Here is a 25,705-nt window from a genome sequence, read left to right as displayed (position 1 = left end):
AGCATGTAGCCTATGCAATGTCAAGCGATGAAAACGGTGCGAGACAAATATCTTGGTGCAGGGTCTTTCCAGTGTGAAGTCCATTGCTAACCAAGAATATGCTGGGAAATGCTCATGAGAAGGGGGTTAAGTTCTGTAAAGCCACAGTACTGTTAAGCCTTTTCAAATCATTGTAAAAACGGACTTTAATTACTAGTAAGGGGTTACTACACTTTGCTTTCAAATTAAGTTGCCAGTAACTACCAAAGCTACTGCTTTGCCCTAGTTCTCAAACTCAGGAAGAAATCTTGCCAGCTGGCCATTCTTACAGAATGAATCATATCTCTCTCTCACAGATTTCATACTAACTTCCTTACGTTTGTTTTAAGTCATGCAGAGCAGGTGTGTTTTGTCTCTCCATTCCCAGCATGGGCCAACAATGGAAATTACCCAGCTTCAGTGACAGGATGCAGCTTGTTAAATCAAATCTCTTAAGATTAACAAATCTCCATAAAGAACATGCTTCTAAACATTTGCAACTAAAATGTTTAACATAAAAGTTTATTGAAACAACTGTTTTTATACAACTACAGCAGGCCTTTTAGGAGGGCAGTTAGACACTGGATAGGCACAGCAAACATACAGGAGCTCAAAGAATGAGCAGACAAATAAGCATAAGCAAAGAAATAAATTTGTCTTTTTCCCTTGCCACTAAAGAAACAGTGAATTAAAAGACTATTAAACTTACTAGCAGGAAAAAAAGATTTAAAAAAATAGACAAAAATCTTTTAAGAATGAAAATAAAAATGGAAGCCACTTCCCTTTGGTTATTAAGGGTCTCACATGCGATGCAAAAATTCCATAGCACAGATATGGTGTATTTACAAGAAAAAAAAATGTGCACAAGTCTGCAGAGTTATGTATAAACACTGATAAAATGTACTTTGGGCCTTCATCAGCTGCAAAAGACAGTACACAATAGTGTATAGATCAGCAAAACAACTGAAAATGCCAAAGATGGTGCTTATCAAATGCAAGCTCATTCTGAAGGAAAATAAGTGAATATAGAACCGATATATATAGAACCGATATAAATTATATTAAAAGAGCAGATATATTTGTGAGCCCAGACATTTTAAGCTTAACAAAAAACTCGTATGAAATTAAATAATAGCTAAATAGTTCATAGGCCTGTAATCTTTATAATCATTCTGACACAGCGTTCAACTTACTACTCTCTCTCCTGGCTGGATGCACGGTTGTGTGAACCTAAGTGTTCTCAGAGGGGGCTATTTCTCACCATGTGTTGAATGCACTAAATCCTTTACTCAGCAGTTATATTTGCTATGTGTTTAAAAAGCCGTGTGTAAAAAGTTGCCTGTGCCATAGGACGTAAAACAAGATGAAAATAACTTAACACATTTTTCCTGCAGCAATACCACCTCATGGCGCAATCTCACAAGCTAAGCAGGGTCATACCAGGTCACTACTTACATGGGAAAGGAAATATTCTTCCGACCCCCCCAAAGCTCCCAGGAAAAACCCAGGGTGCTGCAAGAAGCAATGTTGGCAATTCAGCGTTATGCTCTTCTCTAGAAATCGGAGCTAAGCCAGTGCAATATTGTGGTGTTTAAGAGGCACTTCGGTTGATGTGCTGTGTTTCAGAAGACGAAGCATACTGAGACCCTGACCATTTGTATTAAAGTATTCATAGGAATTTTCACAAGTGTAAAGATGTTAGTGCCAGTGTCCTGACCAAATCTCAATTTAGGCAACTATATTCCCTGCTCTAAATTCACCCACCCACCAACTGGATATCAATTGTACAACATCAGGCAATGTCTCAATAAATCACTATAATCAGAACAGATACCTTTCACTGCCTGTTTAACAGGTATGCTGTGTGTAATGGCAGACAATTACTATACTTTACCGTAAGAACTGTTAACTTCAATGATTGTTACAGATAAGAGTTTGTAATAATGCTTTCGGATTCTTCTGGTTGAAAGTCAACATTTAAAACATAAAACATGGCGATACCTTAATTTAGTCATGTATGGTCAGACTTTTTTAGACTTAGAGGAGTGTATAATTTCACCTCCAGCTGGGGGAGGAGGGAAAGGAATCCCTTATTCTCTGTAGTTTTTCTTATTGTCTATAGTTACATATTTCTATTAATATTAATATGAATCCAGATTAATATTCAGCTTTAAAAAATTAAGCAACTTTGCACTTAAGAAACCAAGCAGAAAAAAAAAACTCATATAGAAGCATTTTACCTCCTCTGTTTATTTCTGGGGGAATTGAGGGTGCCATCATGTTGGTGTCCATTGGCTGTGAGCCATCCTGTGTCATCTGATCTTCCGGAGGCAGGTAAGCAGGAGGGGGAGTATCTGCTAAATATAGAAAAGGCAGAGATACAATTCCTTCCCTCTTTAAAATGTACATATATATCCACATAAACAGTTCAGCGTTAACTTGGAAATACTTTCAGCCTGACTCAGCCATAACTTCCACCCACTCATCAGAACATCTGAGAAAGCAATCATGGACCTTGATTCAGGGAAGCAGAGGATTACTGTGTATGAAAGAATATAAGTAATTTTTATTGTAGTTCTAACTATCAACCCACAATTGAAAGCTTGGCTGCATTTCTGTCAACAGTGCTTCACAAGTTCAAAGCACTGTATGTACATTAATGTCTCCATGCTCAGCACTCTCAGCCCTACATTCATATAGAACATGAACAGAACACGAGCACAGGATTTGGAGTCAAGAGGTTCTAATCTCATTGATGTTGTTTCCAATGTGGCCCTCCATCAGTGTAGTATCTGAATGTACCGCATGTGTTAATGAATTTCTCAACATCCTAGTGAAATATCACCATCAGTTTATAAACAGGAAACTGAAGGACAGAGATTTATGCCCAGATTTTGAAAAAGTATTTAGGCATTGCTGTGCTCACTGTTGCAGTGCCTAAAATGATTTTTAAACAACTTAAGTCTCATTGTCAAAAGGGATTTAAGCTCTTAGGATCGTCAATTTGGGCAATTGATCTTGAATTACCACCAGACAGGTCTGCTCAATGGTCTGCGGGGAGATGTTGCATGCGATGGGTACTGAGTTGCTGCGGAGAACTCCTTCTTGGGTGCTGGCTGGTGACTCTTGCCCACATGCTCAGGGTTTAGCTGATCGCCATATTTGGGGTCGGGAAGGAATTTTCCTCCAGGGCGGATTGGCAGGTGCCCTGGAGGTTTTTCGCCTTCCCCTGCAGCGTGGGGCACGGGTCGCTTGCTGGTGGTGTCTCTGCAGCTTGAGGTCTTCAAACCATTTTTGAGGATTTCAAGAACTCGGTCCTGGGATAGGGGTTGTATAAAATTGGATGGGTGGGGTTCTGTGGCCTGCCTTGTGCAGGAGGTCAGACTAGATGATCAGATTGGTCCCTTCTGACCTATGAGTCTATGAGTCTATGAGTGCCTTAAAATCTCCTTCCTGACCCCACAGACTTTTTGCCCTGGTGCATGAAATTTGATTACTACCATTCTGCACCAAAGAGCAAGTAAGCAGCCTATGCATCATTATTATCTCCATCAATAAGTGAGTCATTAAGCATTATGACAAGTAACAAAAGGCAAACAGGCCAATAACTACATCATTTCTGTCATGCAACTTTCTGGTCTTCAAAATCAAGCTAGTTTAAAAAGTTAGTAACACAAAGCTCTCAACTAAGCATTACAGTAATACTACAGCTATGTTTTCCCAATTTTCTCTATGCTTTTTCACTTGCCTACTCTCCATAAAGGGGACTGTTTGTAAGGTCAAGAATGCACCATGGAATAGAATTCTAAGTTTGTGGGGTGAGGATCAAAATTTTGATTCTTTATTAGGCCTCAAACGAACTATGATACATTTGTGTAATCGCAACTGTTATGCTGTTTGTATGTCTATATAGTACTGTGGGAAGGCCACCATTTTAGCCAGCATATGTAAAATTTTCACATTTCTAGATATAGTCCTGCTCCCCTTTCATATTTTCACAACTGGGTCTCCTCCTGCCCTACTAACTCAAAATGGGTGTCTGCCAAGAGACCTATCTCAAGGCAATGACTCAGAATACTGAGTCAGGGCTAAGAGGGCCTCAAGATGGATGCCTTTTCATCTTTTCCACCACAATGCTCTCTCATTCAGTTTCTTCACTGCAGCTGCTGACTCTGCTTTACCTCTAGCCAGGAATACAGGTAAGAACAAGACTCCTCAGAAACCAAATCCAATGAGCTACCATAAAACATCTGGCATGGGGATACTGTAGGAGACCTTTCCCATTACAGACCAAGCATGGGACCTCTGTGACCTGGTCTGTATCCACTGGGACAGGGCGTCCCAGAGCCTAAATCATAAGCAGCAGTCTTTCAAGCTCTTATCATATAGTTTCTTAAATAAAATGTTGGTGGGGGGGAGGTTTTTAAATAAAAATGTACTGATTTTTCAGAAGAAATTACAAAACACATACATGCAGCACACACAGTTCAGTAGTCCTTACCCACCAAGGGAAATTCTTGAAGACAGCTATCAGTAGTTAACTTCAATCAACACCCCCTTTACACAAGAAACTACATATATCTTTGCAAATCTCTCTCTCCTTCAGCCCCAAAGGAAGGAAGGCAGCACACTATTTGCCCAGGCTCCTTCTCCCAGCAGCAGAAAGTTAAATCAAGAACATCTTTCAGAGGCTGCTTTCCTTCATGATCCTTAGTCATGGACAAACCAGGCAAAAAGATAGACATTTCTGTAGAAGCCTAAAGCCAACAATCAACACAGAAATAAAAGGCAATTGTTCCACTGTCTTTAAGACAGACATACTGAAGTTCTCTTTCCAGGGCCTCTGCTGAGAGACTGTTTTGCAGCTGAAGCATTTGTTTCTCGGGATTACATCACCATCTGAATGAATTTAATCAAGTGGTGGTAGTGTGATCCCCTTGGGAAACATCTTTTATAGAACCATAACCTAACACTGAACTTAAGAGTAGATCTCTTTCATGAACAAGGACATTCTGTAGCAATATTTGTTTGTCAGAACTTTAGATGTGCATGACACCCCTCCTCCCCTAAACTATGTCAGGACTCAATACTGCAATAATACATTATTCCCCCCCACCCCCAACCCCTCCAAATACAGCTGATTTGTAAAACAAAAAGTATTTTACCTGCATTAGAAAGAATACTAAAAATTGAACATTATTGCTAGGCAGCCTGATTTAGTTACGTAGCATCTCTTCAACTAGCTACTGATTACACTTAAGTGCTGGCTGATGACGCTTTTGCTGAACGATACTTGCAATATCTAGCTATACTCTCCTTAACTCTTACAGAAGGTGAACTTACCTGGCATCTGGAACGGACTTCCTGGGTCTGAGCTAGCAGGAGAGTGTGGATAGGTGCTACTGCTGCTTCCAGGGGAGTTGGGATAACTACTATTGGGGGAATGGGGGAATGGATGACTATTGGGTTGCTGGAAAGAGTCCGGGAAAGTGGCATTGTGTGGCATGTGAGGCTCATTTTGTCCCAGGTTGCGGAATTGAGCCAAGAGACTGTGCTGAGGGTTGTATTCACTGTGTCTTGGAACCAGCACTGGAGGAAGAACTAGAAGAGCAAAAAAGAAAAAACAACATTGAAGATCTGATCCCTAAGGGTTACATTATGCAGAGACATTTGTACTTAGATGAAGTAAAGAGAGCTCTTCAGAGTCCCTTATGCCATATAGATGTGTCTCAGAAATGAGGCAGTCACATGCTAGGAACATGTGTCTAGGCAAAAACCCTTTCCTAGTATCCCGTTACTGCATAATTTAAATTCACAACGATCACAGTAGCTGTCTGGATCCCCAGCCATAAGCTTGTTTTTATGGAGAGCTGGTAGAAGAATAAAGGGACAAGTTATAAAAACCTTTTCTTTTTTTAAAAAAAGAAATGATCAGAGATGCAATGTAACAGTATTTCACAATTTAATGCTGACATGCAGTTCATGTTAGTGCACTTGGTTCCCATGCTAATCATTTAATGGTCTGTAACCCGAAACCCTGCTAATAAGGACAGATTTTTTGAACACAACGCTAATACTACATGGGCCTTGAACTAATCCTGGTTCCAACAGCTGTAATTTTATTTTTAGCCTACGCAATATGCTTAAGGGTTAATAAAAAAAAGGTACTAGTTTAACCCTCTATGCCAATTTACCATCAAATGCCTAATTTAGATAGGGTTATATAATACAATTAAAACAGAGCAATCTGGCAAACGAAATTCCCGTCCTATGTTACTATGGGACAAGTGAGATACGGGTCAGAACTTGCTAGATCACACTCCCGGGAAACACTCCTTTTAACTCATTTTAACGGAGGAAATGAATAGGACACCAGATGTGTTAAAATATAACAATCTTAGTCAGCTCTTTCAGTCCAGCATTTCTGCCTCCAAACTCCTTATAGCAGAGGCTGAACCACTCAGAAGATCATCCAGCTCTTTTAAAAGCACAGCTGGAGATTTTTTATTTTGGGAAGGGGTGGGAGGAAGAGAACTGGGGGGGGGGGGGGGAAGGAGCACACAACAGTGGGAGACACATGGAACATGATTCCTTTTGTTCCATCCCACTTCACTCCCTGGCTAAGGAAAACTGGAAAAAAAAAAATCCCTTTTGAGCCTGCCAAGAAGGAAGGAGAAGGATGGGAGGGAACAGAAGAAATACAGCATCTTACTCCAGAGGCTTATGCTGCCTCTCAACTCTGTTTGGCCACCTGAGGAAAGGTCTAAGACCCAGATGCAAATTATGCACATGGCACTTTGAACAAAGTGCCTTCTCATTCCTCTGTTTAAAACTCACTCTCTGATGAAAGCAGCTCAGCTGTTTACCTCATCTGCAGGAGAGGCCACAAGAGTGTCTGCAGTGTTTCTTGACTTTGATATATTCAGGGGAGGTTTTATTTAGAGAAGCTAGCCCAAACCTGCAAATCTTCACTCACTCAAGCAGTCCTGACAACATGGGGAATTTATTCTTAGAGAAAGGGTTGCAGCATCAGACCCTTGGACTTTAAGGTCAAGCTGCAAGTCAAATCAGTACCAATTTTACATATACATCCATTTTCATCGACAGCAGCTTCAGCACAGTTTTCATTATATTTACAATCCTTAAACCAGGGTGTCATTATTTAAATGGACTGCTTCATAGTTAACTGTTTATTTCATGAGTGGAATGTCACACTAGAGGATGAATGTATGTTATGAGAGAAGGTATCTAGGTATCTTCATCTTCCACATGCTGGAAGTTCTTGCTCTTTGGCCTAATACATCACCAGGCAAATGAGTAGGAGAAACATGTTCATTCTATCGTGCATATTCCTTGTTTCTAAGGAACTATTTTAATAAGTAACTGAAGAAAGTAATTTAGATTTACCACAACATGCACCTCAATATTTCAAATCTTACCAGTTGCAACACAGCACACATCAAATTCCAATTCCTCTGAATATTAGGATTCCTCTTTTCCTTAAAGTTTGCTCTGAAAAAACTTTTGGGTTTCTGAGCACTTCTTACTCTATAAAGTTCAAATAGTGTATTACTTGTCATAGCAAACGTGTTGGCCTAATAAATAAGAAGTGAAAAGGGTAACAATGAGAGCTTATGTTTAAAGCTATAAAGATGGGAAAGGGAAAAATAATTCCTCCTTACTTTTCTGGGCATTAAAACACTGCTTCATATATATATATATATATATATAAAAAATCTATTTCCTGCAGATGAAGGTCAAACTTTTCTAAGCTAATTTCCGAAAAACAAAGTACATCATCATCTACCTTTCCCATCCCTACAATGACATACATGACATCACAGGAAGCCATGTGATTTATAGCATTTTTTAAAATAGCTGGAGGAACAGGATATTTTCAATATGGTTTAAGCAATTAAAAAAGGCAGTATCAGATTTTCCCAAGGCGTGCACACACTATCTCCAGTTGGAACTGAGCCCTTTGTAAAAAAACAGGAGTAAGTACGGATGTAAAATTCTACATTTCCCCCTCCAGGTCTTCCCTCCCTTTGCACTCCAACCACTCCCAGGTACATGTGGCGGCTTTGGTGGGTGGAAAAGGGAAAAGACCTTGCAAAAAACTATTGTATTACACCACAATTTAAGCATTTTTCCAAATCGTAAATGAGTTTTGCAGATGTAAAACATTACTGTGAAGGAACGAAGAAACTGCCGCCTGGCACAGCAGAGGTAAAGAAAACCTGTGGGCTTCACTAGCCCCATCCTGCTATACCTGCAGCCAATGCCAGGCCAATAAGGGGGAGAAAAGAAGGGAGTCAGGCTCAGTTGGGGACTGACTGGGAAGGAGACAGCATCAATTTTCAGTTTTCATAGCTACTGGAGACAAATAAGCCTTCCCCTGCCAAGTGGAGCCTACAGCTCAGCCCCAACTGTGGGGTACTTGAACTAGCAGGGCCCTGTCCCAGATTAAAGAGACTTTAATAGGAAGTAGCCCAGGAAACAGGTCTTGAAAGCCCCCCCAGCAGACAGGCAGACCCATCAACCCCTGTTTAGGGGTCGAATTACACAAGGCCCTGGGAACAGTGTGGGTCCCCCCTCCAACCCCTCTGCCTGACAATCTAGCCACTAAGCCACCTGGCCACCGAAGACTATCACAAGTGGTAGAGAATGCCCTAGTCCCTGCCAAAGGGAATTTAAGAAAAAAAAAAACCCAAAACAAAAAGAAAGCTCTTCAATGAAGATAGAACAGATGCTGAAATGGATGGCCGAGCAAAACACACACGATTAACAGCAGCAACTCCTGCAGCAGATGGCCACGCAGCAGCAAATCCACAACTTGGCAGTCCAGCTAGGCGCTAGGGTGACCAGACAGCACGTATGAAAAATCGGGACAGGGTGCGGGGGGGTAATAGGAGCCTATATAAGAAAAAGACCCAAAAATCGGGACTGTCTCTATAAAAATCGAGACATCTGGTCACTCTAAGTCCAGCAGCAGCAGGAGGCTGTCCAGCAGGTGGCCTCCATACTGTGTCCGGGTGCTCCAACAGAATTAACTAACCTGCCCCATCAGGCTTACCAAGTTGGGGCCTGATGATGATCCTAAGCTTTCTTAGAAACTTTTGAGCAGGTAGTCACAGCAGCCCCAAGGCCAGCTGACTGCAGTGCTGGCCCCGTACTTAATCAGGGTAGCACAGACCACATATCCTGCTTCAGACCCTGCAGCTGCCGAGGAACATGTCCAGGTTAAGGCAGTGATATTCAATGCCCTAGACATGTCGGAGGAGACATTCTGTCAATGCTTCCAGGGGCAGCGGTACCCACTGGGAACCTGACCCCGTCTGGTCGCCCAGAAGCTGTGGTACACATGCAGAAGATGGCTCAAGCCAGAGGCAAAGTCAGGAGTGCAGGTTGCTGAACTCATCCTGTTAGTGCAGTTTGTCCAGATCCTTCCCCTTGGGAGAAGAGAATGGATGTTGCAGTACTGTCCAGAGACCATGACAGATGCTCTCCAGCTCACAGACTTACCTAGCTGCCAAGTCCCCCATAATGATATCCCCTTAGGGACCAGCTGGAACCAAGAGCCCCATGCCACCAAAGGATGGAACCATCCATGGACTCCAGTCCCTTGAGGGGCATAGACCTGCTCTCCCCTTACCAGAGCCCCAGAGGGCCAAAGGACCAAAATACCCTGAGGTTCCCCGAACCAGAGGCCCAGAACCATTTGCTCACACCCCAAGTTGAGGAACCACTGGCCCACTGGAGGTTCAGAAGGTGGCCCAGAATTCAGTGGCCCATGGGGAAGAGACCACCAAAATGCCCAGAGAGGGAACCACCCAAGATCCAGATCAGTGTTTCACATATAGCTGTTCTGGCCATTGGTCCAGAGATGGTCCTTATATGGAATGCAGCTTTGGGAAGATTTGGACCCCACAGACCCAAGCACATCAAGGCAACCCAACTAAACTGACCATCCTAGTGTGGGTAAATGGGAGAGAAGTAGTGGGGCTGGTTGATACACGGTGTGCCCAGACCCTTCTACAGAAGCACACTGGTTACTAACCCAGGACCAACTCAGGGCACCATCATGCATGTGTGCGTGCATGGGGACGTGAGGGCCTACCCTCACACAGAAGTAACATTGACAGTGGGGAGACAGGAGGCATCTGTGATGGTGGGTCTGGCCCCAACACTCACCTACCCAGTTATTCTAGGCAGATATTGAAGCTATTCTAGGCAGATATTGAAACTATTCTAGGGATTTGTTAACGAAACTGGCGGACCCCCTTCTGATGGATAGGACAGCCTTCCTCCGGCCACAGGCTGGCCTGAAGCTGTGACCCTTGTGGGCATGGAGGAGGTTGCAGACCCCGGTGAGGGGATCTCTCAGTCTTCAGCACCAACCTGGCCAGACTAGGGATGTAAATACCGTTTAAAAACGAATTTTTTTTATTGTTTAAATGGTTACATTTAAGTGGTTAACCCACTAAAGGGTCAGCCAGTACAGGGCTTCTGAGGCAGGGCACGGTGGGCCAGCCCAGGGGTTAATGGATAAGGCAAGTTAACCAGTTAACATTTTACACCCCTAAGCCAAACTAGCCCCCATCCCAACCAGGCAAGGAACTGCCCCCGCTATCCGAGTCTGATGACACACTGAGCCAAGCATATGCTCAGGTGACAGCAATAAATGGGGACCTGTTGAGCCACACCACGCAGGACAGTTCCCCCACTTGGAGATTCAGGATGACCGTCTACACCACGTAGAGTAAGACCAGTGGTCCAAAGAGGTTCAACATCAGCTCATGGTGACCTGCCACTAACTGAAGGAGTTTATGTGACTCACCCATGCCATATCCATTGCTGGGCACCTAGGAAGGGAAAAGATATTAACCCAGGTTCTGGCCCGTTCTTTTGGCCAGGGGCCTACAGAAACATGGTGGATTTCTGTGTCTCCTGTCCAGAGTGCCAGCTCACTGCACCTCGGCCAGCTGAGAAACCCCTACTGATCCCCCTCCCACTCATAAGTGTATCTTTTGAGCGAATTGGAGCCACCATAGTCGGCCCTCTGGAGAACAGCGTGGCTAGACACAGATTCACTCTCATTGTAGTAGACTATGGGTATGTCTACACTACCCGCCAGACTGGCGGGTAGTGATCGATCTATTGGGGATCGATTTATCACATCTAGTGTAGACACGATAAAACTGATCCCCAATCACTCTGCCGTAGACTCCGGAATTCCACCGCGTGCAAGAAGCGGAAGTGGAGTCGACGGGGGAGCAGCAGGGGTCAATTCACTGCCGTCCTCCCAGCCAGGTAAATCGACCTAAGATATGCAACTTGCATAGCTGAAGTTGGCGTATCTTAGGTCGACTCCCTGCCTCAGTGCAGGCCTAGCCTTAGCAACCTGGTACCTGGAAGCTGTACCATTACACTCCATCAATGCCAAAACAGTGGCTACAGAGCTTATGAGTATCTTTGCTCGAGTCAGGGTGCCCTGGGAGATCTTGATAGATCAAGAAACAAATTTATGTCTCAGATGATGAAACAACTCTGCCATTTACTAAAAATCAAGACTCTACAAACATCCATATACCACCCCCAAACAGACGGCCTGGTGGAGCGCTGTAACAGAACCTTAAAAACAATGCTCCAAAGGTTCGTCCTGATGGATGTCTGACATCGGGACCAGTTACTCCCTCCTCTTCTATTCGCAGTCTGAGAAGTTCCCCAGTCTTCCACTGGCTTCTTGCCATTCGAGCTTTTCTATGGGAAGCAGCCCCAAGGGATTTTAGATCTAGTTTGGGAAATGTGGGAAGAGTAGCCATCTTAAGATGACAACATAGTTCAGTACGTCTTAAGCCTGTGGGAGAAACTTGAGGCTTTAGGTTCTTTTGCCAGGGAGAGCCTCTTAGGCTATGTCTACATTACCACGGTAAGTTGACCTACGCTACGCAAGTCTAGCTATGTGAATAACGTAGCTGGAGTCGACATACCTTAGGTTGAGCTACCTCAGGGTCTACACCTCGGGGGTCAATGGGAGAAAATCTCCCGTCGACTTACCTTACTCTTCTTGTCGGGGGTAGAACACAGGGGTCGACTGCAGACAAATTTGCAGTCGATTTGGCAGGTCTTTATTAGACCTGCTAAATTGACCACCCGTGGATCAATCTCAGAGCGTCAATCCCGGCTGTAGTATAGACCTGCCCTTATATGCCCAAGAAGCTGCCTACAATAAACTAGCATGCCTCTGGGAGTTTCAGCCTGGTGATCAGATACAGTTATTGCCCAGCTCGGAATTGAAGCTCCTAGCCTGCTGGCAGGGAGCAATATGAGGTCATCCAATGTGTGGGACAGGTGAACTAAGAAATCAGGCAACCTGACAAGTGTAAGCTACAACAAATCTACCATGTGAACTTTTAAAACTGTGCAAAGCCCAAGAAAGCTTATTAATAGCTCCCTATCCACCAGGGCGTGAACTAAGCCCTTGGGCTACAGAGGTCTCAATGCCAGGTGTGGTCAAGATTGGGGACAATCTTACCCCGATCAGAGAGACCAGGCATAACAACCGATCACTGCCTTCTCTTCCATGTTCTCTACCTGACCAGGGCGGACTCACCTGATAACCCATCAGATTCAGATGGAACCAGGAGTTAAGGTCAGGGAAAACCCTCAGTTCCTGCCTCAGAAGTTAAGGGAGATTGTGAAAAAGGAACTCCACTCAATGCTAGCATTGAGGGTGATCGACGAGTCTTTTAGTGACTGGAGAAGCCCTGTGGCACTGGTTCCTACATACAATGGGACCACTCAATTTTGCACTGACTTCTGCAAGGTCAATGCAGTATCAAAATTCAACATGTACCTGATGGCACACATACATGAGCCACTCTGGACTTACAGGGATATTGGCAGATCCCCCTCACACCTGCATCCAGGAAAAAGATACTCTCTCCGCCACCTTAAGGCTCTTTCAATTCCAGACCACACCCTTGAGATTGCAGGGGGCCCCAGCTACATTTCAACAACTAATGGACCGAGCCCTTCGCCCCCATAGCCAGTATGCAGCTGCGTACCTAGATGATACGGTGATCTATAGTCATGACTGGTAGACCCACTTGAAATACATGACCGCGATGCTACAGTCCCTTGAGGCTGGCCTGACAGCAAGCCCCACTAAATGTTACTTTAGTAAGGATGAGACCACCTACCTCGGGTACACTTTGGGAAAGGGCACAAAAACTAACCCTTGATTAGCAAGGTCCAGGCTCTCCAGACAAGCTCCCACCTTCCTCGAAGCAGTACACCAGTTTCTAGGTCTGGCTGGATACTACTGTCACTTTATTCCAGGGTTCTCATCCATTTCAGCCTCTCTTGCTGATCTATTGAAGAATGAGAGCCCCAGCGGACAAGGGTCTGTGAAGAGGCTTTTCAAACCTTGAAAGCCCAGCTTTGTCGAGAACCAGTCTTGTATAGCCCCAACTTCATCAAGGAGTTTTGTTACAGACGGACGCCTCAGGCATGGGCCTAGGGAGTGTTTTATCCCAGGTAGTCAGCGGTGCTGAATACCCCATTTTATACACTAGCTGGAAGTTGTTCCCAAGGGAGAAGGCCCACTCTAATCGAGGAAGAAGCCTTAACAGTAAAATGGGCTGTGGATTCACTCTTATCACCTTCAGGGTGCACCCTTCAAACTAGTCATTGATCATGTGACTTTCCGCTGGCCACATGCCATGAAGGATATAAACCCCCGAATTATGAGCTGGTACCTCTCCCCTCTAGCCCTTCTCCTTCTGCATTCAGCACTGAGCTGGGAGAGCCCATCTGAATGCTGACTTCTTCTCACAGGATGGTGAAGAGCAGTTGAGGGAGGGGAGGCAGCCCCCAAATGGTGTCCTAAGGGGGGGGAGCAGAGTAACTGCCGCCTGGCACAGTAGGAGTTAAAGAAAACCTGTGGGCTCAGCTAGCCTGGCCCCCTACACCTACAGCCAATGCCAGGCCTGAAGGGGGAAGAAGGGAGCCTGGTTCAGTTGGGGGCTGACTGGCCTGAAGGCTGGAGCTCTGTTTGGCTGCCTGAAAGTAAACTTCCCCTGCCAAAGGGAGCCTGCAGCTAAGTCCCAAACTGTGGGGTAACTGAACTAGCAGAGCCCTGCACCAGATTAAAGAGACTAAACAGGAAGTAGCCCAGGGAAGCAGGCCTTGAAAGCTCCCCCGACAGAGAGGCAGACCCATCAACCTCTCTTTAGGGGTTGAACTACACAGGGCCCTGGGGAGGGTCTGGGTCCCCCTCCAACACCTCTGACCAATGATCTAGCTACTAGGGTGCCTGGCTACCGAAGGCTCTATTACAATTAAATAAATGTCAATTATGTCTTCAAAATGTTAAAAAATTCAGTCTACAGGGTAGACAAAGCAAATCTGGCTCATCTAACTGCAGAGTTAGAGTTATAACTCAGTGTTTTCCCTAATTCAAGCCACCACATACCCTAAAATCCTTTAACTTGACTCAAGTGCTGCTTTTAATGGGAGTCAGCTGGCCCATCAGGCTACAGCTTGAGTTAGCACAACTTAGCAGCTCCTAACACACAGTATACAGATGGAGTGCTATTTCACAGTGAGAACTGCCAACTCAAGAGAGGAGTTAACTCTAGTTATCTGCACTCGAGTTAACTGTGCAGGGAAGACATGGCCAGAGATTGTTCAGAAGCATGGAGGAATGTGTTCAAAATGCTAGTGTGAACACAAACCATTCTTACTCCCCAGTTTAAGTCTGTAAGCTTCTGGTCATGTTGAAGACCTGAACCTATGAAACAACAAATTACCGAAGCTCAGTGCAGCAGAAGAGGAGGTTGATCTCTGTAGCAGCTGCTAACCCCAGAAAGAGATAATTGAAGGGAGAAAGCATGTGAGAGCATGTTATTCAGTGTTAAATCAGCACATATGTTGCTATAAAATAATCCAGTAGGGCATATCTCTTTGCTGTGGAGAAACCTGAAGGACACTACTCTAGGTGATAGCTTGTAGAAGAAATGTCTCCCTTTTCCTTTCTCAATTAATAAGAACAGATACAGCGAGAAGCAACAATATTAGTTTTACCTGAGACAATCTTTAACTTGTTTCTTAATACAGATATCACTATTTAATGAGGGAAATATGTAAGTGCTTTTCAGAAAAATGGCTAAGAAAAGGTAGCATCTAAACGCAACAGATCTGAAAGTCGCATCTGTCTGCTTTATTAATTAAATTACCAATTAGAGCAATAGCTCAATAAAGCAACAAAACAGAGCTAGACTCTATATCTTCTCGAACACCAGATTATTATTTATTTATTTAACTCCAGGTCTAAAATTTGGTCCTTAGTTAACAGACGCAACCTCACTGAAGACTGCGGACAGCTTCTGCAGTCTGGGGATTGTACACATCTAATTAAAAACATAAAATAAAGGTTCTACAGGCCAAATTATTACCACCAATGCATTAAAAAAGGGATTGGCTTGACTGTCAGATTTCAGTTTCAGTTTGGAGAGCTGCAGCTAGAAAAAAGACATCTTATTCGTAAATGGAGTAAATTTGCATCTGGAGTCAGACACAGATATTTACATACAGATTTACAGAGACACTATTCATAGTAAATAAGTGTATGACCACATTCAGTTCCAAGTGTGAGCTTGGTGCTGCACAAAGTACAGTAACAGGGCTATTTCATCAAAGAGCCTACCGCACCAACACACAAAAACTAACAGAAACAAGAAGCTATAAACAGCCAGATGAAACTTTAATTACGGTAGCATTTTTTACTTCAATAGTAATGGCAATCTTTGTGGAAGCGGTTTAGGGGAAACCTATCAGTTCCTATTCTTTGTGCTCTGTTTTTCTGTGCGTTGTCTCTCTCCATTACTTCATTCTGCTGTCCAACCAATAGTAGTGGAATAAACTAGCGCAGCACATGCTTCTAACACCCTGTAATAACCTTAGTCCCAGATTTGGACCTTAGCGTCCAAAATATGGGGGTTAGCATGAAAACCTCCAAGCTTAGTTACCAGCTTGGACCTGGTACCTGCTGCCACCACCCAAAAAATTAGAGTGTTTTGGGGCACTCTGGTCCCTCTGAAAAACCTTCCCTGGGGACCCCAAGACCCAAATCCCTTGAGTCTCACAACAAAGGGAAATAATCCTTTTTCCCTTCCCCCCTCCAGGTGCTCCTGGAGAGATACACAGACACAAGCTCTGTGAAACTACACAGAGAGACTCCCCCTCTCTGTTCCCAATCCTGGAAACAAAGTACTTTCCTATTCCCCCAGAGGGAATGCAAAATCAGGCTAGCAATCCAACACACAGATCTCCCCGATTTCTTCCTCCCACCAATTCCCTGGTGAGTACAGACTCAATTTCCCTGAAGTAAAGAAAAACTTCAACTGGTCTTAAAAGAAAGCTTTATATAAAAAAGAAAGAAAAATATAAATGGGCTCTCTGTATTAAGATGATACAATACAGGGTCGATTGCTTAAAAGAATATTGAATAAACAGCCTTATTCAAAAAGAATACAAATCAAAGCACTCCAGCACTTATATTCATGCAAATACCAAAGAAAAGAAACCATAGAACTTACTATCTGATCTCTTTGTCCTTACACTTAGAAACAGAAAATTAGAAAGTAGAGCTACTTCTCCAAAGCTCAGAGAAAGCAGGCAGGCAGACAAAAGACAAAAGACTCAGACACAAACTTCCCTCCACCCAAAGTTGAAAAAATCCGGTTTCCTGATTGGTCCTCTGGTCAGGTGCTTCAGGTGAAAGACACATTAACCCTTAGCTATCTGTTTATGACACGCCCCCCAAATTGCAGACAGTGGGGAAGCTCACTGGCGGCGATTTCCTTCTAGAACATTAAAATAAACAGATTAATACAACACATGCACCTTTACATATACTACTAAGTATATAACTAACAGACTTCTACATTTTAAGAACACTTTTTAACTACTGAATTCTGGGAAACTCTCACGGGAGAGTGCATCAGCAACTTTATTAGAAGCTCCTGTGATGTGTTGAATTTCAAAATCAAAATCTTGGAGAGCTAAACTCCAACGAAGAAGTTTCTTGTTGTTCCCCTTGGCAGTATGAAGCCACTTTAGTGCAGCATGGTCAGTTTGTAGTTGGAACCGCCGTCCCCAAACATATGGGCGTAGCTTTTCCAGGGCGTACACAATGGCATAGCATTCCTTTTCACTGACTGACCAGTGACTTTCCCTCTCAGACAGTTTCTTGCTGAGAAACACGACAGGATGGAAGTTGTGATCTGTTGCTTCCTGCATGAGCACTGCTCCTATACCACGCTCAGATGCATCTGTGGTTACTAGGAATGGCTTGTCAAAATCCGGGGCCCTGAGCACAGGGTTAGACATGAGCGTTGCCTTAAGTTGGGTAAAGGCCTTTTGACACTCATCAGTTCACTTAACTGCATTTGGCAGGGTCTTTTTGGTCAGGTCGGTCAATGGGGCAGCGATTTGGCTGTAGTGTGGTACAAATCGCCTGTAGTATCCGGCCAAGCATAAGAAGGATTGGACCTGCTTCTTGGACTGTGGGACAGGCCACTTTTGGCTAGCATCCACCTTGGCCTGTAGGGGGTTTATGGTTCCTCGACCCACCTGGTGCCCCAGGTAAGTCACTCTGTTTTGGCCTATTTGACACTTTTTGGCCTTAACAGTTAGTCCTGCCTGCCTGATGCGCTCAAAGACCTTTTCCAGGTGTAGTAGGTGTTCGGGCCAGGAGTCTGAAAAAATGGCCACATTATTGAGGTAGGCAACTGCAAATTCTCCCAGTCCAGCTAGTAGACCATCTACCAGCCTCTGGAAGGTGGCGGGTGCATTTCGAAGGCCGAAAGGAAGGACATTGAATTCATACACCCCCGCATGGGTGACGAATGCTGACCTCTCCTTGGCAGGTTCATCTAGCGGTACTTGCCAGTACCCCTTGGTTAAGTCTATTGTAGAGATGAACTGGGCACGTCCTAACTTCTCCAATAGCTCATCGGTACGTGGCATTGGATAGTTGTCCGGACGAGTTACAGCATTGAGCTTACGGTAGTCCACGCAAAAGCGTATTTTCCCATCTGGTTTGGGTACCAGAACCACTGGAGATGCCCATGCACTGGTAGATGAGCGGATTATACCCATCTGTAGCATGTTCTGGATCTCCCGTTCTATAGCAGCTTGGGCATGAGGAGACACTCGGTAGGGTGGGGTTCTTATTGGGTGAGCATTACCTGTATCAATGGAGTGGTATGCCCGTTCAGTCCGTCCTGGGGTGGCTGAGAACAATGGGGCGAAGCTAGTGCACAGCTCCTTGATTTGTTGCCGCTGCAGACGTTCCAGGGTGGTTGAGAGGTTCACCTCTTCCACGCCACCGTCTTTTTTTCCGTCGTAGTAGACACCGTCAGGCCACTCAGCATCATCTCCCTGGACTGTAAACTGACAAACCTGTAAGTCTCTGGAATAGAAAGGCTTGAGAGAATTAACATGGTACACTTTAGGCTTTAGTGAGGAATTGGGAAATGCTATGAGGTAGTTTACAGCTCCCAGGCGCTCTTGGACCGTGAATGGCCCTTCCCATGATGCTTCCATCTTATGGGCCTGTTGCGCCTTCAAGACCATAACCTAGTCTCCTACCTTGAAGGACCGATCTCTGGCATGTCTGTCATACCAGGCCTTTTGCTCTTCTTGAGCATCCTTTAGGTTCTCTCTAGCAAGGGCTAAAGAGTGTCGGAGGGTGCTTTGTAGGTTGCTTACAAAGTCCAGAATGTTAGTTCCTGGAGAAGGCGTAAACCCCTCCCATTGCTGCTTCACCAACTGTAATGGCCCCTTAACCTCGTGACCATACACAAGTTCAAATGGTGAAAACCCTAAACTGGGATGTGGTACAGCCCTGTAGGCAAACAGCAACTGCTGCAACACTAGGTCCCAATTATTGGAGAATTCGTTGATGAATTTACGTATCATGGCCCCCAAAGTTCCATTGAACCTTTCCACCAGGCCATTGGTTTGATGGTGGTACGGGGTGGCAACCAAGTGATTCACCCCATGAGTTTCCCACAGTTTTTCCATGGTCCCTGCCAGGAAATTAGACCCTGAATCTGTAAGGATGTCGGAGGGCCAACCTACCCTGGCAAAGATGTCTGTTAGGGCCAGGCACACAGTGTTAGCCCTGGTGTTGCCTAGAGCTACTGCTTCTGGCCATCGAGTAGCAAAGTCCACTAAAGTCAGTACGTACTGCTTTCCTCTGGGCGTCTTTTTTGGGAAAGGGCCCAGAATATCCACAGCTACTTGCTGAAATGGGACCTCAATTATGGGGAGTGGCTGGAGAGGGGCCTTGACCTGGTCTTGAGGCTTACCCACTCTTTGGCATACCTCACAAGACCGGACATACTTGGCAACGTCCTTGCCCATCCCCTCCCAGTGGAAGGACTTCCCCAACCGGTCCTTGGTTCTGTTCACCCCAGCATGGCCACTGGGATGATCATGGGCTAAGCTTAAGAGCTTCCCCCGGTACTTAGTTGGAACCACCAACTGTTTTTGCGGCTGCCATTCTTCCCGGTGTCCACCAGAAAGAATTTCCTTGTATAAAAGTCCTTGGTCTATAACAAACCGGGATCGATTAGAAGAGCTGAGAGGCGGTGGGGTGCTCCGTGCTGCCGCCCACGCTTTTTGAAGGCTGTCGTCTGCTTCCTGCTCAGTCTGGAACAGTTCCCTTGAGGCTGGGGTCACCAGTTCTTCCTCAGACTAGTGACTTGGGCTTGGTCCCTCTGGAAGCGATGTAGGTGATGGGGTTGTTTCTGTTGCTGGTGAACCGCTCTCCGCTGGTGCACCTGAGGGTATTTCAGGCTCTGGCTGAGCCTTTTGGGTATGGCTGTCTGTTGCTTCTGCCAGTTCTGGCTCGCTGGCGCCCTCTGGTGTTGAGTTTGAAGATGTGGTTGCACTTGCTGGTGCTGGTTGCTGTTCCAGTTCCGGGCCTGGGACTGGAGATGCTGTGGCTGTTTCAGTGGTAGGCATGGAATCCGGGTCCACTACCTCTGTCTGGGTCTCTGGTAACACAGACGGGGCCTCTGTGGACAGCTCAGGAACAGGAATGGGTCTGGAAGCTTGCCTGGTTTGGCTACGTGTAACCATTCCCACTCTCTTGGCCCGCCTCACCTGGTTGGCCAAGTCTTCCCCCAGTAGCATGGGGATAGGATAATTGTCATAGACTGCAAAAGTCCACATTCCTGACCAGCCTTTGTACTGGACAGGCAGTTGAGCTGTAGGCAAGTCTACAGCTTGTGACATGAAGGGGTAAATTGTAACTTTGGCCTTTGGGTTGATGAATTTGGGGTCAACGAAGGATTGGTGGATAGCTGACACTTGTGCCCCCATGTCTCTCCACGCAGTAACCTTCTTTCCGCCCACTCTCAAATTTTCCCTTCGCTCTAAGGGTATTTGAGAGGCATCCGGGCCTGGGGATCTTTGGTGTGATGGTGGTGTAATGAATTGCACTCGCATGGTGTTCTTGGGACACTTGGCCTTGATATGTCCCAGTTCATTACACTTAAAGCATCTTCCATCTGATGGGTCACTGGGCCGAAGTGAGTTACTGGAGACTGGTGAGGTTGAAGGGTAGGGTATCTGTGGCTTTACTTGGGTGGTATGTGGGGTCTTTGGCTGTCCTCGGTTGTAGGGTTTATGGTCTGTGTGCCCCCTGGGGTAATCGTTCCCCTTGACAGTAGCTTTCTTGCTTTCTGCCAGTTCCATCCATTTGGCTTCAATCTCCCCCGCCTCAGCGATATCTTTGGGATTTCCATCTTGTATGTACCGTGTGATGTCTTCAGGAACACCATCCAAGAACTGCTCCATTTGTATGAGGAGTTTCAGTTCTTCCAAGGTTTGAATGTTGTTTCCTGTTATCCAGGCCTCATAGTTTTTTGCAATGTAGTAGGCGTGTTTGGGAAATGACACCTCTGGTTTCCACTTTTGGGTTCTGAAGCGCCGACGGGCATGATCTGGGGTTATCCCCATTTGGTATCTGGCCTTGGTTTGAAAAAGTTTATAGTCATTCATTTGGTGCTTAGGCATTTCAGCTGCCACCTCTGCTAAAGGTCCACTGAGCTGTGACCTCAATTCTACCATGTACTGGTCTTCGGGGATGTTGTACCCAAGACAGGCTCTTTCAAAATTTTCCAAGAAGGCCTCGGTGTCATCACCTGCCTTGTAGGTGGGAAATTTCCTGTGCTGTGGAGCAATAATTGGCGCCGGGTTGTTAGGGTTGGCTGGGACATGCAACCCAGCTTTTGCCATCTCCAGTTCATGTTTTCTCTGTTTTTCCTTCTCTTCATTCTCTTTTTGTTGTTTTTCCATTTCTTTTTGGTGTTTTTCCATGTCTCGGCGGTGGGCCGCCTCTTCTTCTGCTTGTTTCCTTCGGTAGGCCAACTCTTCTTCTTCTAGTTTTCTTTTGTGTGCTGCCTCTTGGGCTGCTTGTTCTCTTTGGTAGGCTGCCTGTTCCTCTTTGGTAGGCTGCCTCTTTGATCTGTTCTTCTCTTTCTTTCATCTCCATCTCTTTTTGTTTTATTTCCAGTTGTCGCCTGTGTTCAGCTTCTTTGATTTGTTCTTCGGCCTCAATTTTTGCCTTAGAAGTCATGATTCCTGTTTTCTTGTGTTGGGGTGCCCTCCGGTGTTTATCTTCTGAACTGCAGGTTCTCTGTTGCCTCCTGAAGTCTGCCTAGCAACAGTGCCTTTAGCTAATTTTCCTTTTCTCTCTCTAGCTAATGTTCAATGAAGGGAAACCAGAAAAACCACTTTATTTGCATGCATATAAGTGCTGGTACTTGCCTCCTAATGGGAGGGCTATTGCATGACAAAAGACCCTCAACAGTTTGGTAATGGCTTCTCGCTTAACATGCAAGCCACAAACTGCCAGAGAGAGCAGAAAAAAAAAAATTCTCTCTGGTTCCCTTTTTAAAACCAACTGTTTCTCTCTGCTAAAAAGCCCTTAGCAGAGAAGAGAAAAATATAATATTCCTACTGGCTTCTGTCTATATCCCACCTGCTGCCACTCATGTAATAACCTTAGTCCCAGATTTGGACCTTAGCGTCCAAAATATGGGGGTTAGCATGAAAACCTCCAAGCTTAGTTACCAGCTTGGACCTGGTACCTGCTGCCACCACCCAAAAAATTAGAGTGTTTTGGGGCACTCTGGTCCCTCTGAAAAACCTTCCCTGGGGACCCCAAGACCCAAATCCCTTGAGTCTCACAACAAAGGGAAATAATCCTTTTTCCCTTCCCCCCTCCAGGTGCTCCTGGAGAGATACACAGACACAAGCTCTGTGAAACTACACAGAGAGACTCCCCCTCTCTGTTCCCAATCCTGGAAACAAAAAGTACTTTCCTATTCCCCCAGAGGGAATGCAAAATCAGGCTAGCAATCCAACACACAGATCTCCCCGATTTCTTCCTCCCACCAATTCCCTGGTGAGTACAGACTCAATTTCCCTGAAGTAAAGAAAAACTTCAACCGGTCTTAAAAGAAAGCTTTATATAAAAAAGAAAGAAAAATATAAATGGGCTCTCTGTATTAAGATGATACAATACAGGGTCGATTGCTTAAAAGAATATTGAATAAACAGCCTTATTCAAAAAGAATACAAATCAAAGCACTCCAGCACTTATATTCATGCAAATACCAAAGAAAAGAAACCATAGAACTTACTATCTGATCTCTTTGTCCTTACACTTGGAAACAGAAAATTAGAAAGTAGAGCTACTTCTCCAAAGCTCAGAGAAAGCAGGCAGGCAGACAAAAGACAAAAGACTCAGACACAAACTTCCCTCCACCCAAAGTTGAAAAAATCCGGTTTCCTGATTGGTCCTCTGGTCAGGTGCTTCAGGTGAAAGAGACATTAACCCTTAGCTATCTGTTTATGACACACCCAGAGGAGAGTGAAATATGTATGCAATTTTAGTTAGTTTCAACTTTATTTCTGAAACACAGAACAGAACAAAACGGGTGGAGTAAGAACCAATCTGAACTTCCTTTTTAAAATCTTCATGTGTAGAAGTGTAAAAATTAATATAACTGAAAATGTTACAGGTCCTTCAAGTGAGGGCATGTTTTCTCCCTCATTTGGTTTTGCCATTATCCTACCTGAGCACAGATTAAAGGGTTTAGTTACCTTGCCACCCTCAGTTTTGTATTTATCTCCACCTTCTAGCAACTAAACTTTGGTTAACCTCTCTCTTCTGTTTGAGATAGAATCTCAGAAGCCAAGAAAAACTGAATGGAGGAGATGAGAGGACAGGAGAAGTGGAAGAGAAAGGAGAGATAGTTTAACATCATGGAGGATGGATGATCAAAGTACTTCTTGAAATCTAGGTACATATGCAAATTCCAATTTTTCCATAAAAGTTATGAATCAGATGCTGCATTTTCACTATTTACTCGTGGTGGAATTCTGTGCCAAAAAATTAAATTCTTTTCACAATATTTTCAAATTCTGCAAAATTCTGCATACTTTGTCAAAATAACACAATCATACCAGTTCCGACTGGTTTTTGGTAATTTATTTCAAAAGAGTTGTCAGCAAGTATGTCTGTAACAATACAGACAACAAAAAAGATTCAGTAAATATTTTTTGACAAAGATTCCTTACTAGGCATGTTAATACAGAGCTCTGAGTAACAACTCATTTCAACTACAACACAGAACCATATTTCCCACATCCCCCAGAAGCAGTGCAAAGTCTGAGTGGAGTCGGGTAATGGAGTTGAGGGAAGAGGAAAATAATTGTTGGGAAGGAGCCTGGGTGCAAACTTGGAAGGTTGTTGGGTACGGATGAGAAAAGCATGGAACAGGTTTTTTTCGGGGGTGGGGAGAGACTGTTAGGGAGCTTCCCCCAGGCACACCCTGGCTGACCCCTAGCCTCTCCCATTCACTTAGGCATGTGTCCCTCCATCCCCACCCCCCCCAATCCGCATATTATATATACACACACACACACCCCTATGTCATAGAACTGGAAGGGACCTTGAAAGGTCATGGAGTCCAGTCCCCTGCCTTCACTAGCAGGACTAAGTGCTGTCCCTAACAGTTTATTTAGGATTTTTTTGCCACAGTTCCTTAAATGGCCCCCTCAAGGGTTGAACTCACAACCCTGGATTTAGCAGGCCAATGCTCAAAACACTGGGCTATCCCCCCCTGCACCTCCACTCCCATTCTGTCCTCCCCCACTAGCCCTTATAAGCCTGTCTGACTACCCAGCAGCCCCACACTGTCTGTCTCCCCATAGCCCTTGTCTCCTGACCTGGCCCTACAGGCGCTGTGAAGGTGGCTCTGCAGGCTCTCTGTCTTCCCTAGCTGGCTGGGAGCAGTTGCTTTGTTCTATTGCCACAATGCCCTCTGGTGGGCAAAAGGCAGAACTACAACACCTTTTCAACAGAAGCTTTTTCTGCTCAAAAAATTAAAAAGATGCACAGCTCATTAATTATGCACACATGCAGTGGTACAGAATAGGAGTGTCTATTAAGATTGTAATGTGTCTGACAAGTCAAGGTACAGTCAAAGAAGCATTTGTGCAATTCCTGCCACATTGGGGCCCTCTATCCCAAATCAGGGTCTGGGCAGTACCATATACCACTCATCCACCCACACTTACTTTCAAGTGCATTTACTCAGTCACTTGCTGTTTTATTTGAAATGTTCAATTCAGAACAAAACCTGCAGTTTAATTTTTAACAAAGAGAAATATCAATAGCTAAGGGAAAACAGAAATGAGGGGCTTGTGCTCAGAATTCAAGATGGAAAATCTTGTATGGATAAAGTGGCAAAAGCATTATTGGGAATGAGAAGGAAATCCATATGGTAACAGTTTTAGCCTATAAAACTCTAAAAGGGTTTGTGTCTTAAATAAAAAAAACCCACATCTCCCTCCTATTCAATTCCTCAGCAGTTGAAATCAGCTGTGATATACTGGCTAGCAACCCCTCAGTTTAAATAGAGATGGTTTTAGTGCATTTTAAGTTGAGGACAAGTTGAATTTGCTTGACTTTCTTTGGCATCTGCAGCATTAAATAGTTGATGTGAGTGTACTGGTTGGAACCTTTTGCCAAGAACCCTCTTTTCCTTGCAAAGGTTAAATACTGAGTGGAAAGAAAGTTTTGATGCACTTACGTTTCAGATAGTGCGAGAGAACAAGACTCTCTTTGGCAAGCATAAGTAGTCTTTAACCACAGGACATGTTCCCAAATACAAAGACACTTACATTTCTACACTGTGGATTAAATTGCTTTTAACAATAACTAATATTGTTATGTTCAAAGCTGGTCTCAGAGGACCTAGCTAAATTATGCTCTTCTAACACCACCTGGTTCAAACAAGGTTTTTCTGTGCCATGTGGTTGTGAAACTTTGCTTTACTTTTTCTCAGAAGTGCAAAGATTTTAGCTGTTTGCTTCAATAGGACTTAACGTTACAGTAACTGTAAATGGAAAGGCTCAATAATAGTCATCCAGCAGTCTGTTCTGGGTGACTATGACCAGACAGGCACACATTCCAGGCTATTCATTCAAGGAGACAGCTGAGAGTCTGGTTTTTCTTAACTTTATTTCTCAATGTCAGTAGACTTCATAGCTCGATTTGTCATTTTGCATATTTGCTACTGAAGACTTATTTAAA

At 44.5% G+C, this 25,705-nt stretch overlaps 1 protein-coding gene across 6 annotated transcripts in view; it reads right to left on the bottom strand.

The window, feature by feature from the left end:
- SMAD1 (SMAD family member 1) overlaps positions 1 to 25,705 on the bottom strand; it is a 202,975-nt gene that overhangs the window by 14,318 nt on the left and 162,952 nt on the right. For 4 of the 6 annotated variants that reach the window (XM_050946525.1, XM_050946523.1, XM_050946524.1 and 1 more), the window contains 2 exons: positions 5,362 to 5,619; positions 2,259 to 2,375 (listed from right to left, as the gene is read on the bottom strand). In XM_050946525.1, coding sequence (XP_050802482.1) covers positions 2,259 to 2,375; positions 5,362 to 5,619 — 375 coding nt within the window. The remainder of the gene's footprint in view (positions 1 to 2,258; positions 2,376 to 5,361; positions 5,620 to 25,705) is intronic. The other 2 variants (XM_050946527.1, XM_050946528.1) reach the window with 2 other exon arrangements.

Source organism: Gopherus flavomarginatus, chromosome 3, assembly GCF_025201925.1.
Source record: "Gopherus flavomarginatus isolate rGopFla2 chromosome 3, rGopFla2.mat.asm, whole genome shotgun sequence".
Classification (NCBI taxonomy): Eukaryota; Metazoa; Chordata; order Testudines; family Testudinidae; genus Gopherus; species Gopherus flavomarginatus.
The sequence above is the reverse complement of the archived record's forward strand: the minus strand, read 5'-3'. Positions and strand labels throughout refer to the sequence as shown.